Below are 14,576 nucleotides of genomic sequence, written 5' to 3'. Positions count from 1 at the left end.
AATATAGTCAAGGGGAAATTCTAACACTATTTGGAGTGGAAATTACTTTCGTTTTTGAGATGCATTTAATTTGTGTCTACATGATCCTGAACCTATGGATGAATACATTTCCAATTCAGTGAATCCCTTTATTGTGGTTACCAAAAAAAGCCCTAGATAATTGCTTTGTAAAAAACTTTTTTTGATATAAATTCAATAAATAAATATAACGTTGGTAGTTTATTTGTTTACTTCTATTTATTTACTTTTCTGTCTAGCATAAGTAATGCTTTGATTATGGTTAATGCCTTACATAATAGATTTTCCTGTTTAAATATCCTTGCATATAATTTTCCTTACTTGCAATTATGCTTAATTGATAAATTCATAGCTACAGTTAATTTTCATTTCGGTAGAAGGTTAAATTAAGTGAGCTAATTGAAATGAAATACTTAGCTCTGTGCTTGGAACATGGTAATCAGTGAATAAATGTTAGCTTTTGCTATTAACGTATCTGTATTCTTTAAACATTTTTTTCTTTTTAAAAAATTTGAGTGTAGTTGACACACAATGTTACGTTAGTTTCAGGTGTACAACATAGTGATTCAGCAAGTTTATACAGTCATTATGCTATGTTCTCCACAAGCGTAGCTACCATCTGTCCTGTTATATCGCTATTACAATATCACTGACTATGTTCCTTATGCTGTGCCTTTTATTCCTGTGACTTATTCATTCTCTCACTGGAAGCCTGTATCTCCCACTCCCTTTCACCCATGGTGCCCAACCTCTTACCAAATAAATATTCTCAATCAGTGTTTTCCAAACTGATTTGACCACTGGCACTGTTTTTGTTTTGCTTTGTTTTTGAATATGTACTAAAACCACAGATGGGAAATGCAGTTTCAGATTAGACTATCAGTATATACAATTAATGTTCACTTTTATTTTAATATAATGAAGTCTCTCAGTTGTGCTTGGAACATTTTGGTCCTCCTTCTGCTTCACAACTGAAATATCACCATCATGATCATAAATACAGTTAGTACTAGTATCACATACATGGATAAACAAAATTTATATTTAAAAAGTTGCAAATTATTTTTAAAATACCTACCCATTTTACTTTTCATATCCTTAACAATCATGCTGATCCTTGTCAGATTTCTCAAAAAGATTTTAAGGATTCATTATTTACTTTTTTAGAACCTCTAATTCAGATTATTCAGGAAAGTTACATGAAAGTGTATTTCATACTACTCCTTAGTTAGCCATTTTTTAAAATAGGTATATAGTAGCTATAAATGCCAATGATCTACATAGAGAACTTAGCATATGTCCTATTATGACTCAAAATATCTGAAAAGCAATTTTAAACATGTATTAATTAGGCTGCTGATCAGCATAATGGTAAAAAGCCCTACCAGTACCCAAGAAGTGCTGAGTGGATGCACGAAAAACACGTCCAGAGGAGCCAGCTATATTAGTGTGGAAATAAAGTTCACAGCACAGATTTAGGGTAGGCTACTGCTCTTAACCTTAGCTGGGGTACAGCCCAGGCTCAGAAGGTGTGATTATGCCAGAGTCAGGCTGGGCTCAGAGGATTACCAAATCCAATGGGAAGAATTTAAATTAGACATTCTTTTCTTTCTGCTGAAAAGGACCACATGTTCACAAATGCAGTGATCTGTTCCGAGAAGCTGCATTAGGTCACATAACATGAGTTATGAAACATGAAGTCTACTCAGAATTTCCAATCCAAGCTTTGGTTCTTTGTACATCTTGAAAGACCAGAAACATAGTTATGTTTTACTACACTGTCAACTTATTCTTATTAATTCTTCCTCAAAGGTTTGCATCTCCTTACTCTTTACCCTCTTGCCCATGTTGTGAATTTCACATGTACAATCTTCTCCCTGGACATGTCTTCACTGACAGAATGTGTAAAAATTTTGTCCTTGGAGTCACTTGGACTGCTTTTTGAAAAATAGATTCCTAGTACTTGTCTCAAACCTACTGATTCAGAATCTCTAGGCCATGGGGCCCTGGTAACTTTCATTTTTACCAAATCCTGCAGTTGATGCTTCTGCAAAGAATCCAAATTTAGTGATTTCATTGAATCTGCTTGATTCAATGTACTCCTGGGCCTATCAGTGGAATCGCTCCTTGCCTATAAATTCCTGGTCTGCATAGCAATCCATGCTTCCTAGATAAAGATACTCTATAACTGAGTGTTAATCGTGGATTTCAAAATATTAATGGTCTCCTTTAATGTCTATGCCCCGATGCAGTCCTCTTGCTCATTGTCTTTTGAGGCTATGTCTAAATGGACTCCTCTTTAGGTACATTCCCTATGCTGATCTTTGAAGAATGGAGAAAAGGCAAGGTGTGTGTGTGTGTGTGTGTGTGTGTGTGTGTAAATAAGTGTAAAGTGCAATTCTGTGGCATCATTCACACTAAACAAGTTCCAGCCACTTGAAAAATATTCCACTAATAGTTACTGAATGAATAAATAGATTTTCATCCCCTTTTCCAAATAACATTTTAATTTTGAAATATAACATTTTGATTATTTTAGAAGTTTAGTTTTGGCATCCATAATTCTTAAACTTTAAATAGTTGAACAGAAGCACAAATGAATTCTGAAAGCGTATCTCTCTTCTATACATATCTGACACTCACTTGATTAACACCTAATTCCTGATAGTGCCCTTAAATTCAATTTGGCCCGTCTTTAGCACAAGTTACTCATACATTGCTTAAACACTCTAATTAACTGTACTTTAATTATTTGCATTTTCAACTTATTAAAGCAAAGCTGAAAATTACTTCAATTACAAATCCAAGAAATTACAATTCACAGAAATGATTCACAAGTAATGATTCACTATTTTCTTAATTCTTTCTTAAAACTTTGTGTATTCTTTATCAGGATTCTGTTTCTATTTCTGCCATTTAATTTTCCAGTCCTGAAAAACTGAGTGTAAGTGTTGGAGTAGAGACATCTGATGTTAGCTGTAATATTCATCATAAACTAAATGAGAAAATATGGTTTATTTAGTGGGCACACAAAAGGCTAGTGGGTCATTTTGTTCTTGCTTTTGAACTTGATTTGGAAGCAATCTTATGAGTCACCTCAGGAGAAGTGACCTGGGCTCCCACGTACACCACACCTGTGTTTCTGTGGGCTCTGAAGGGATACTGTCTATGAGGAAGTGTCACTTTCAGCCATCACATCATGTCATGCTTGTTTCTGGAGTGAGTGCCACAAAGGTAGTGTAGGAAATACTAGGGTGAGAAGTATACTATTCACAGACTAACATTGTATTTGAAGAAAGGCTGATAACTCTGAAAAAAAAAAAAAAAAAAGAACAGAGGCAGCTTTAGACAAGTAATAAAATACTAGGTTCTTATAAATACTAAGTACACTACACGCATTGGTCCCATTAAATATTTACAGCAACTCTCAGACATAAGTACTATTATTAACACCATTTTACAGATTAGGAAATGGAAATTAGAGAGATAAAGTAACTTGCCTAATACATAGCAGAGATGGAGTTTAAATCTAGTTCTCTCTGATCTTGGAGGCTGGCATTTTATTACTATACTGTGATTTAAAGTGAAAGCACATGTTAAAACAACAACAGAACAAAACAAACACAAAAATAAGGTCAAGATCCAAGCCACACACAAGAGCGTAGAATAATTACACCTCAAAACGTAGGTTAAGAGAAAATGAGGCAATTTGAGCTTCGTCAAAGCAAAGAGGTCGCTAGAAACGTCTTACTGTCTCACTGAAGAATGTAGTAGTTCGCGGTTCTGAAAGCAATTTTCCACAATGTTCGCTACAAATAACAAACACTAAACAACATAAGTCAAAGGAATTGTCAGTTTTTAAAGCCTGTTTGTGTATTATGTCATTATTGTGCTATGTTATTTTAATTAGGGCATTTTTCCCATGATCTCTAAAGCTTTGAGGACCAGAGGATATGGTAACATAATGCATAAGAGCAGGAACAGTAAGTGCCATTTGGGAGACCTTAAAGGTGAAAGCATACCTTGTCTGTTTTTGAAGGTTCATTTAGTCAGTCTCCTTTGCCGGCTCATCTTTCTCTAATATCTGCTTTAGATTTTGGAGTGGCACCTACTGGTGTTCCTTGGGGTCTGAGGAGAGCCACTTTCCTCAGCCATTTTATTTTAGGATTCTATTACGTATCATTGGGCTGACTCTCCTCCACCACCACTGCCACACCTGCCCCCATTAGATTTATTCTCTGGATTCCAGACCTGTATATTAAACCTTTTCCTTGGGGAGCCTGGGTGACTCAGTCAGTTAAGCATCTGACTCTTGGTTTTGGCTCAGGTCTCATGGTTCGTAGGTTCGAGCCCCATGTGGGGCTCTGTGCTGGCAGTGGAGAGCTTGCTTGGGATTCTCTCTTTTTCCCCTCTCTCTCTGCCCCTCCCCACCCATGTGCATACACACACACACACTCTCTCTCTCTCTCTCTCTCTCTCTCTCAAAATGAATAAATAAACTTAAAAAAAAAAAAACCAAACCTTCCTCCTTAGCATCTCCACTTGCACACCTCTCAGGTATTTCAAAATCAATATGTTGAGAGCTAAGAATAAAAGAATTCCATGCTGCTGCTCCAGACTCCTACAAGTTAGTGACACTACCATCCATGTAGTTCCTCAATTCAAATACCTGGGAATTATCCTCGACTTCCCTCTTCCCTCACTACCTTTGTCCAACATCTAAACCTAATGACTCTGTCTCCAAAATCTCTTTCTACTCTGTCTGCTTTTCTCCCTTTCTACTGCACCCTCAAGACCAAGCCATTTCTCACTAGTACACTATAATGGACACTAATTTCTCCACCTGTAACTTCATTCCTGGTTTTTCATTCAGATTTTGATTTACATTTTTTCTAATGACCAATGATGTTGAGCATCTCTTCATGTACTTATTGGTCATTTGCATACCTTTCTTTGGGCGGGGGATATATCTATCTTTTGTCTATTTTTAAATTGGTTTATTTGCCATTTTATTATTGATTTTTAAGCGTTCTTTATTCTGGATTCAAATCAGATATATGATTTGAAAATATTTTTCCCATCTTGTGGGTAGTATTTTCACTTTCTTGATGGAGTCCTTTGTAACCCCAAAGCATTAAATTTCAATGAAATTCAATTTATGTACTTATCCTTTGGTTGCTTGTATCTATGAAACCATTGACTAATTCAAGACAATAAAGATTCATTCCTATGTTTTGTTTTAAGACTTACATAGTTTTAGCCCTTACATTTAAGTCTTTTACATTTAAGTTCTCATCCATTGTGAGTTAATTCTTTTGTGTGTGTGAGGTAAGAAATCCAATATCTTTTTTCAATGTGGATACCCAGTTCTCCAAACACCATTTGTTGAAACATTTTCCCCATTAAATTGTTATGGCACCCTTGCAAAAAAAAATCAATGAATCATATAGATAAGGCTTTAGTTTTGGACTCAAAATCGTATTCCATTGATCTATATGTGTGTCCTTATGCAGGCAGCACACTGTTGTGACTGTGTAAGTTTTGTACTAAGTTTTGAAATAAGGAAGTATGATTCCTCCAACTTTGTTCTTTTTCAAGATAACTATTCTGGGTCTTTTGCATTTCCATATGAATTTTAGTTTTCAGCTTGTCAATTTCTGCAAGTTATCTGGGATTTGGATAGGAATTACATTTAATCTGTAGATAAATTTAGTGAGTATTGCCATCTTAAAAATATTTAGTTTTCTGATCTATATAAAGTTTATGTAGGATGCCTTTCCATTTATTTGGATCTTTTTGTACTGTTTATTGCTAATGTATGTTTATTGCTAACATACAATTGATTTTTATATACTGATCTTGTATCTTGCAACTTTTCTAAAGTTGTTATTAGTTTGAATAGATTTTTTGGTGACTTCCTTGAGATTTTCTGTAAACTATATTATGTCATCTGCAAATAGAGGTAATTTTACTTCTTCCTTTCCAGTCTGGACACTTTGTGTTTCTTTTCCTTAATTGACCTGGTTACTACCATCAATTAATATTGAACAGAAGTGGTGAGAGAAGACATGCTATGTTGTTCTTGATCTTAGTGGGAAAGCACTGAATCTTATATCACTGTGATGTTAGCTGTGAATGTTTTGTAGATGACTTTTACCAGACAGAGGAAATTCGTCCTATCTTTAGTTTAGTAAGTGTTTTTGTCGTGAAAGGGTGCTAGATTCCCTTAAACTTTTTCTGTGTCCATTGAGATAATCACGTGGTTTTTGTCTTTTTTTTTTCATTAATACAGTTTATTGTAGTAATTGATTTTTCTTGGGATAAATTCCACTTGGTAATGGTGTATAACCCTTTAAATATCACTGAATTTGGTTTTCTAGTATTTTGTTGAGAAGTTTTCCTTCTATATTCTTAAGAGATATTGGTCTGTAACTTTTTTTCTTGTGACATCTTTGTATGGGTTTTGGTGTCATGTTAATACTGGCCTTGGGAATGAATTGAGAGGCATTCTTTTCTATTTCTGGAAGAGTTTGTGAAGGACTGGTAATAATTCTTTTTTAAATGTTTGGTAGCATTTACCAGTGAAGCCATCTGGGCCTGGGGTTTTCTTTGGTGGAAATTTTAAAATTATTAAATCAATCTGTTTAGTTTTTATAGTTCTATTCATATTTCTATTTATTTTTGAGTAAATTATGGTAGTTTGTATCTTTTTAGAAATTTTTCTATTTCATATATGTCATCCTATTTGTTGACATACAGTCTTTCTATCTGGTCCCTTTAAAGATTCTGTCACATCAGTTTTTCTACCAAGTATAAAACCATAAACTGTATGAAAAAATTTAATTTAGCTACTAAGCAATCATATTCTTTTTATGATTAATAGAAATAAAGGTTAATAAGAGTTGTCAGTTATTCTGTTTTTACTACATAATTTTTGTTAATTCACTGAAGTGAAAAATAAGTTCTTTGCTTAACATATAGAGAATAAATTTTAAACAAAAGACTGATTAGTATTTGATTATCCTATGGAAAATTATTTCCATTTGTGTCTACTGTGCTAATTATTACAATATATTTTAAGACTCAGTTTGACTGTCTCTGGTTCTTAAAATCTTTTATCCCAAAATACACATATCTGATTTGAGCTTTAGAATGGTTTTTTTCCCCTAGTATATTTGTGACTAGATGTTCTTGTGTAAGTTGTAACACAATTCGCTTTGGAAATCAGAGACAGGTAAACTCTGCATGATGGGACTCATCCAAATACGGATTATTTTCTATATTATCTAGAATTTGGCAAAACTCATTGAAAGTTTGCCAAGATTCATCTTCTGTGATTTAAAAATCCAAGTGTAAATTACAGAAATGTAATCTGCAAAGTTGATTTATTTACACTCAACTCAAAAGCTCTTTTATGTCCATGAACTTTATGAACCTTTACCTCAACCCTTCAGACTTGCCCATATTTCCTCCAAAAGAACAGTGAAAATAAGCTTAAAACTCTTAGATGTTTGAGGGAGTCTGTTTCACAGTTCTGAATGTTGATACTGGGAAAATTTCAAGCCCTAAAAACACATTCACATCTCCTTTGAAGATGGTTTTGTCTCACATGTATCTGATTTTACAAACAGTGATGACAGAGGTTATAGTAGTAGTAATAGTAATAATACCAACTGTGGATTTTTGCCTAAAATGTAGACATCCTAAATTATATTTCCTTTCGTAAAATATTGATTTCTGTTCTTTCTAAATTGTCTATGGCTTCAGATATCTTCTGAAATGAATTATATTAGGCTTTACCTAGGTAAATAAGCAAATATTATAAATTTGACATAGGTCAGTGTATAATTGTAAACATATATGTATATACATATCTTCCTGTGCTATCTTGTTTACACAACTTGACCTTCACAGCTATCATTCTCTTTTTGGTTCCTTGAATTTCTTAAACACTTTCATGCTTCAGGGACTTTGTGCCTGCATTTCCCTCTGCATTGTGGATTTATGCCTGCCTTGAGGACTGTAACCACCCCCCAACCCCCAAACAGGTCCATAAGATCGCAGCTCAAATATCGTCTCAGAGGAGGCTCATTGATGACCTTCATTACAGACTGAATTGTGTCCCCCAAAATTCAAAGACTGAAGCTCTAACCCTTTATGTGACTGTATTTGGAGACAGCGCCCTTAAAGAGGTATGTAATCAAAGTTATATAAAATCATAATGGTGGAGCCCTAATCCAATATAACTGGTGTCCTTATAAGAAGAGGAAGAGACACCAGGACCGTGTGTGCATACAGGAAATGCCATGTGAGGACACAGCCAGAAGGCAGCCATCTATAAGCAAAGGAAAGCTTCCAAAGAAACCAAACCTGTCTGCACCTTGATCCTGCACTTACAGCCACCAGAACTGTGACAAAAGTTCTGTTTTTGAAGCCACCCAATCTGTGGTATTTTGTTATGGCAGCCCTAGATGTTGATACAGCCTTCAGTCTAATTGTTCTAGCGAACACTTTTAAGAAATTGAACTATCGTGTATATTTATTTGCTTATTATCAGACTGCTCTTTTTTAAGCATGGATTTCTTGTCATTCATGCCTTAGACTAGTAGTGAGTATTTGGAAGGTGTTTAACAAATAATTGCTGGACAAATAATCAACATGTCAGGGAGCCACAGTGGACTGGACATTGTGGATATTGGATAACTGTAGGCTGCTAATCGCAGGTTTTTCATATTTAGTAGATTGGTTTTTTTAATTTAGGTTTATTTATTTATTTTGAGAGAGAGACGGAGAGTGAGCAGGGGATTGACAGAGAGAGAGGGAGGGAAAGAATCCCAAGCAGGCTCTGCGTTGTTAGCTCAAAGCCCGATGTGGGGCTTGAACTCACGAACCATGAGATAAATACCTGAGCCAAAACCACGAGTCTGATGCTTAACCAACTGAGCCACCCAGGCTCCTTGTAGAGTGTTATTTTTAATCCTAGGAGGAATCATATGCCTCAATCAGTCCAAGGGTTAGAAATCCAACTGTTTTCAGAAGTCAGGAAGATATTAAAATGAATATGGTAAGCCGGAAGATCAGTCAGGAGGCTGTAGGAACAGCACAATAAAATAGGACGTTGTAGAGTCTGTGGCAGACTGGAGAATGCATCGCCCGTCTAAAGATAGCACCTACTTTTCAACTGACGATTACCATGGGCCCAATGTTGCCAGATCTAATATTTAAAGTGGAGTATAAAATCTAAGATTTTGATGTGAATTCTTCTGATTTTAAAAAATTGGCGACATATACAAATTTGTAGAAAACACTGCAAAGCCAAAAAACAAAAAAAGGACAAAATTTTTAAAGGTAGACAGAGGATTTCAGGGATATCTCAGGCTGGACTTCCAGTGGTTCTCCTTTCTCTGAGGGATCCTGGAGGAACTGCCCAGGAGAACTTCCAATTTCTCCACACTGCATTCCCCTCTCCTCTTCTTGGCTCAGTTTTATTCTCCACCCTCATTCCAATTTCTTTTATCTTCTTCCTTTTTTTCTTTTTGCTTTTGTGTCAATGCTACTAGTGTCCTAGATGAGTGCATTTCACCCAAAAATTTCTGGAAAATATTTGTGTTTCATTCAAGGAGGTGAGGGATAAGAACAGGGATGGTACCCAGGGGTAGACTCCCTACTCTCAGTACTGGGAACACTGTTGAAATTGGAATACATCAATAGCCTACTTGCTATCTTTGTGTTATGTGCATATTAGGATGAAGAACACAATAAAATTCTAGCTGTCACTATTTTAGTAGCTATACTACATTAAAATCATAGACAAAAAATAATAGCTAATATTTATGGACCATTTGCTCCTTATCATGTGGGGAACTCTACACTTATTAGAAGTTTTAGGGGAGGGACAGTTCATGCCCACCTTTCCTTTCACACACGATTTTCACAATTCAAGCACAAGAATTCAGAGATTGCAAATCATGAGGCAAGGCCATATAGAATTTACTTTTGGGATTCTGGAACCTCTATCACTTTCCAATTCTAGTTTTCTGTGGGTTTGTGTTTATCTCCTGAAATCTCTTGTAACAAGGTCTGTGCATTTGTCTTTGGAGTTGGCAAAAACGGGGAGAAGGTGTGGTGGTTAGTTTCCATTCTTGGCCTTGTTGCATCTTCACAGAAGTGGAGCAATGCTTGGGAAGAAGAGAGAAGAAGGGGAGGGAGGGGAGTCAGCTGAGGCCAAGGGGGAAGGGCATCGCTGGAAGGAGAGTCAGCTGAGGCCAAGAGGGATAGCCTTTGACTAAGGGATAGAAACCCATATGGGTTTCCTATTTGGTGAAAGTAAAAATGGGAAATTTTGAAAGTTCCAAAAATGTTATCCCTTGTTTTTATTATTATGTGAGTGATCTGAATGGATCTTTTTCATTTCACTACTACACTTTCTATTTGTTCCTAAAATCCTGCCTAATTACTCCACAGCTCTTTTAGAACTGAGGTTGGTGTTCCTGGAACCTCCTCCCTGTGTAGAAAAGCCCATCTCTCTCCTTCTTGCACCGAGGTCTGGTGGGGATTGGCAGAAATCCCCTCTGGTGGTGATGGCTATGCATCCACAGTGAAATTTTACCTTGCATTTCAGAAAGAAATCTAAACCACTGCATCTTTGTTTCCCCAGCCACTGGCAAAATGATGGGCAGGTCATTGGTGGGACTCAAGTCAGTAATAAATAAATAAGCGAGCCAACGTTTCTTAAGTGGGTGTTTAAGTTTCTCAAAAGAAGACTGTTCTCATACTGGCACAGAAATCCTGGGCTAAGAATACGAGGGCACCTGAGGCCGATGTGAGGTAATGGGATTTCTGAGGAAGTGTGAGAAGGCTAACTGGAAGCTTACTTGGCATTGGATTTGCTGTCCCTCCTTCTCTTCCACTCCTGCCTTATTACCTTAGATGCTATTCTCACGAGGCACTGGGCAGACGTGGGAGAGAAGTTCTGGATCTGGGATGATTAAGGAGTGAGGTGAGAAGACAGGAGGGAGGTCAGAAGGATGTGCTTAGCATCAGGGCTGCCTATACACTGACTTGAGGGAAGGAAGACTTCAAACCTGGTCCTGCTCAGAAAAGCAAGGCAACGAGTCACCCCACGTACAAGTGACTGAGGTGGCAATTCTGAGAAGTTCTTCAGCCAACTTCGAATAGAAAGAGATGGTATCATGGATGTAAACGATACAGTTCTCGGCTTTTTTGTGATTTTTTCTGTTGCTGAATGTGTAATAGAATTTCATCTGAGGTTTAATTTGATTATTTCACTTTCAAGAAATTACTTTGCTCTGATACTAATCTTGTTCGAAATAGAAAACTATGTCTTAAGTGATAGGAGTTCAAATATATGTGTCGTTTATAACATATATTTATGTGTATAACATACATGTCTAACCTTGGGAAGAAGGTAATGATTGAGAGCATATACAACTACACAGATGTCTATGTGTTGTATACTTTTTATAAGTGTGTCACTATAGTACGTTTGTTATTAAAAATTATCGCTTAAACTGCAAAGTGCCAATGCGATCCAATCTTGCCTGTGACATGGCGGCAAGCTCACAATAATATTCACACACTTTTGTTCTCAGAACACTAAATTTTGAGGGAGCAAAGTATTGATTTCAAGTACTGGTGAGTTTCTTCCAAAATAAGGAGTTAATTTTGAATGGATTAGCATTCACCAGGTCACTTGGACCCTATCCACCACCTGACAATTAATAGTATGAGGGAAATATGGCCCGAAACCTTTTTAGGAGAGACACTGCTCTGAAAACAATTTTAATTTGAAAAAACATATGAAAAATATGGATCCACACACACATCTCAGCAGCCTAAGAATGATCAAGTGCCAACAGATAGCAGGGATAAGGACTAGAGATTAACACCGAAGACCTAAGAACACTGCTTTCATCTTGTTGATTGTCTTCTTCATTTTGTAATTCTGTGAAAATCCCAGTAGCATTTTGAATTCTTCAAAATATTTTTCTGTATTTTGGGTTTTTTTAAAGCTACAGATTTTTTTTTTAGCTAAAGGCTTACCATGGGTCTTCATCTATTGTCAGTTACTCTGTAACCAAAAATACTTCCCACCTTAGCTATCACAAGCTTTTAATATTTATTAGTACACACTTTTCTCCCTTCCTGAGATCCTCAGGCTTAAGACCTGCTGTTGCTGCGATTTTTTCCCGTTTTAGAATTTGAGCTTCTCTTCAGCAATTGTTTCATAAAAACCTATTCCCCTAATATCACTGGATTATGTGTAGACAGAGTTTTAATTTAAATTTAATTTAAATTCATACTAGCCCCGATATCAGTTCACAGTATCTTCCAACTTACAGCAAATTGAGATCACTGTTAATCTTTTAAAAGGATCAGTTTATCACTAAACATAATGCTCCCCCTGATGATAGGCTTCTAACCTGATTTCTCATTGCCACTGTATCCAGAGCAACAATTTCACCTTTTCTATACAGCTATTCTTGGGACATCTATTTTCCACTGCCTCCCTAGATTTTTAGAACGATTCATAATACAAAACACCATAGGCTCTGTTTTGACTTTTCCGTTCTTACTTTACTTTCCATAAGCCAATCCAATAATGAAAAGCAATGTTAGTTAAAAATATTTTCTCTAAAGGCCTGTCCAAACTTGTAACTTAGCATATATTGTTGGCGGGTGTGTGTGTGGGGGGGTGATACGGAATAGTGCTTAGGTTTTGCTATTGCTGAAGTAATACTGGAAATCCCTTCCTACTCGTGCCTTAAATTCCTCAGTATTTCTGGTTACTCAACAACATCCCTGTGAGCTTACATGTCTTCTTCGAAATAACAGACTTACTTTGGGAAATAAGCACTTAGGAAATGTTCAATCGCTTGCGACCATGCATTAGTGCACTTTCTGAGCTATCTTTGGCAGAGAGAAAGCAAACCAGAGAAAATTCTTACCTCTTGAAGGACGTAAGACAATGCACATCACCAGCAAAGCAAGCACGGCAGAGGTGGCAATTCCAAATACAATTTTTAACCATATCTACATAAAATAAAGAAAATTGACAGATACACAGTTTCTGCTAAGTAGTAGAAATGGCAAGATTTTGCTTACACCTAAATCCTAGTTCTCACTCCCCACAAAGCTTTTGATTGTTTTCCACTGATCTGGCTATAATTGCTGGAATTTGTCCAGCTCAGCCAGGACAAATGTTTCTACAATATATTCAGAACAATCTCCCCTTTCCCAACCCACTCCAGGAAGTGCATACTTATGTATAAATCCTTACCGTCTAAACAACAGAAAACTCTGATCGAACTGAACCCAGCCAGTCCTCATTCTTTAGCAATACCTGAGGCTGCATATACTAACCTTCATTTTTCCAGATGTTTCTGAAAGTTAGCTGACTTCACAGCGTGGGTCACCAGATCTGTGAAAACCGTTGAAAAGCAGCAAGTCTGTCTTCAGAGTTGGAAGCTGAAGCTAAAACAAGGTTTTTTTTTCTTTCCACGGACTTTTGAATACCGTGCCAAATTTCAAAAGATTTCTGTAAAATTAGAAACAGATTTTGGGGGCGTTCTTGGCCTTGAAATGAACTGTGAGTGGCTCAAGGGAGGTTTTATAGCCTTCTCATACTTGTAAATTCTACACCAACATCTGCTTACGTTGACATACAGAGGTTTTAGTTGCTCTTTTTTTTTTTTTAACAAGTTTGGATTTATGTTTCATTTTCTTCTAGAAATCACTCACGGATCACTTTGGCAAGTATAACCTTTTAATTTGCAACCAAAAGAACTTAAAATAGTATAACTTCCAGGTACACACAATATACATGTATCTATTTTTTTTTTAGCAGTGAAAGAAAATTAAAGCCACATAAGATTTTGTGAGACAAACACCACATAACTGCACATTTTTCTTCCTCTGGGAGATTATGAGGTACTTGCGGACAGAAATGTTTTTCTTTCAGCACAATTTCTTTGTCCATATAGCACCATATGCACTTTCAGTAAATACAGAAGTTTAAAAATTCAACTGTCTAAACCCACGACTGCTTTACTTTAAAGAAATAAAATGCCATCTGGTGAAATTTAGTATGGGTTAGGTGTGTATGCACAGGCCAGAAAGATGGAAAGATCAGTAAGAATAATTTACCAGCAGACCTTTGGAAGAATGGAAATGGCTTTGCAAAAGTGATATTTTTGCTTCCATCTCAGAATATATTCTGAGAGAGAAGACCATTTAGTAATTATAAAGCCTCTAAAACAAATAAAAAAGCATTTGAAAATAGAAGTATGTCCTAAGTACAATTTCATTTTGGCTGAATCCATGTAATTCCAAAGCAACTGGTCAAATAGATCAGAAAGATGGTTGACTGAATTTTTAAAAAATGCATACATACAACAGTTGCTTGGAGTATTCTGGCTGGCTCAGTGCAGTCCATTCGGATAGATTCCATGGTTCCACGTAAGCACAGTTGTTAACCTACTGTGTCTTTTTTCCCACTCCCACTAATGATTTTCTTCTCTGGAAATTTATAATGTTCT

At 36.3% G+C, this 14,576-nt stretch overlaps 1 protein-coding gene across 1 annotated transcript in view; it reads right to left on the bottom strand.

The window, feature by feature from the left end:
- Positions 1-13,589, bottom strand: part of FAP (fibroblast activation protein alpha) — a 72,798-nt gene extending 59,209 nt beyond the window's left edge. Inside the window, exons 1-2 of the mRNA XM_077760990.1 lie at positions 13,402-13,589; positions 12,987-13,071 (exon numbers count right to left, since the gene is read on the bottom strand). Coding sequence (XP_077617116.1) covers positions 12,987-13,071; positions 13,402-13,407 — 91 coding nt within the window. The 5' untranslated portion in view covers positions 13,408-13,589. The remainder of the gene's footprint in view (positions 1-12,986; positions 13,072-13,401) is intronic.
- Positions 13,590-14,576: the final 987 nt, after the last annotated feature.

This window comes from Crocuta crocuta, unplaced genomic scaffold (assembly GCF_008692635.1).
Source record: "Crocuta crocuta isolate KB4526 unplaced genomic scaffold, BGI_CrCroc_1.0 scaffold153, whole genome shotgun sequence".
Classification (NCBI taxonomy): domain Eukaryota; kingdom Metazoa; phylum Chordata; class Mammalia; order Carnivora; family Hyaenidae; genus Crocuta; species Crocuta crocuta.
Note: the sequence above shows the minus strand (reverse complement) of the source record. Positions and strands in the feature narration are given on the sequence as shown.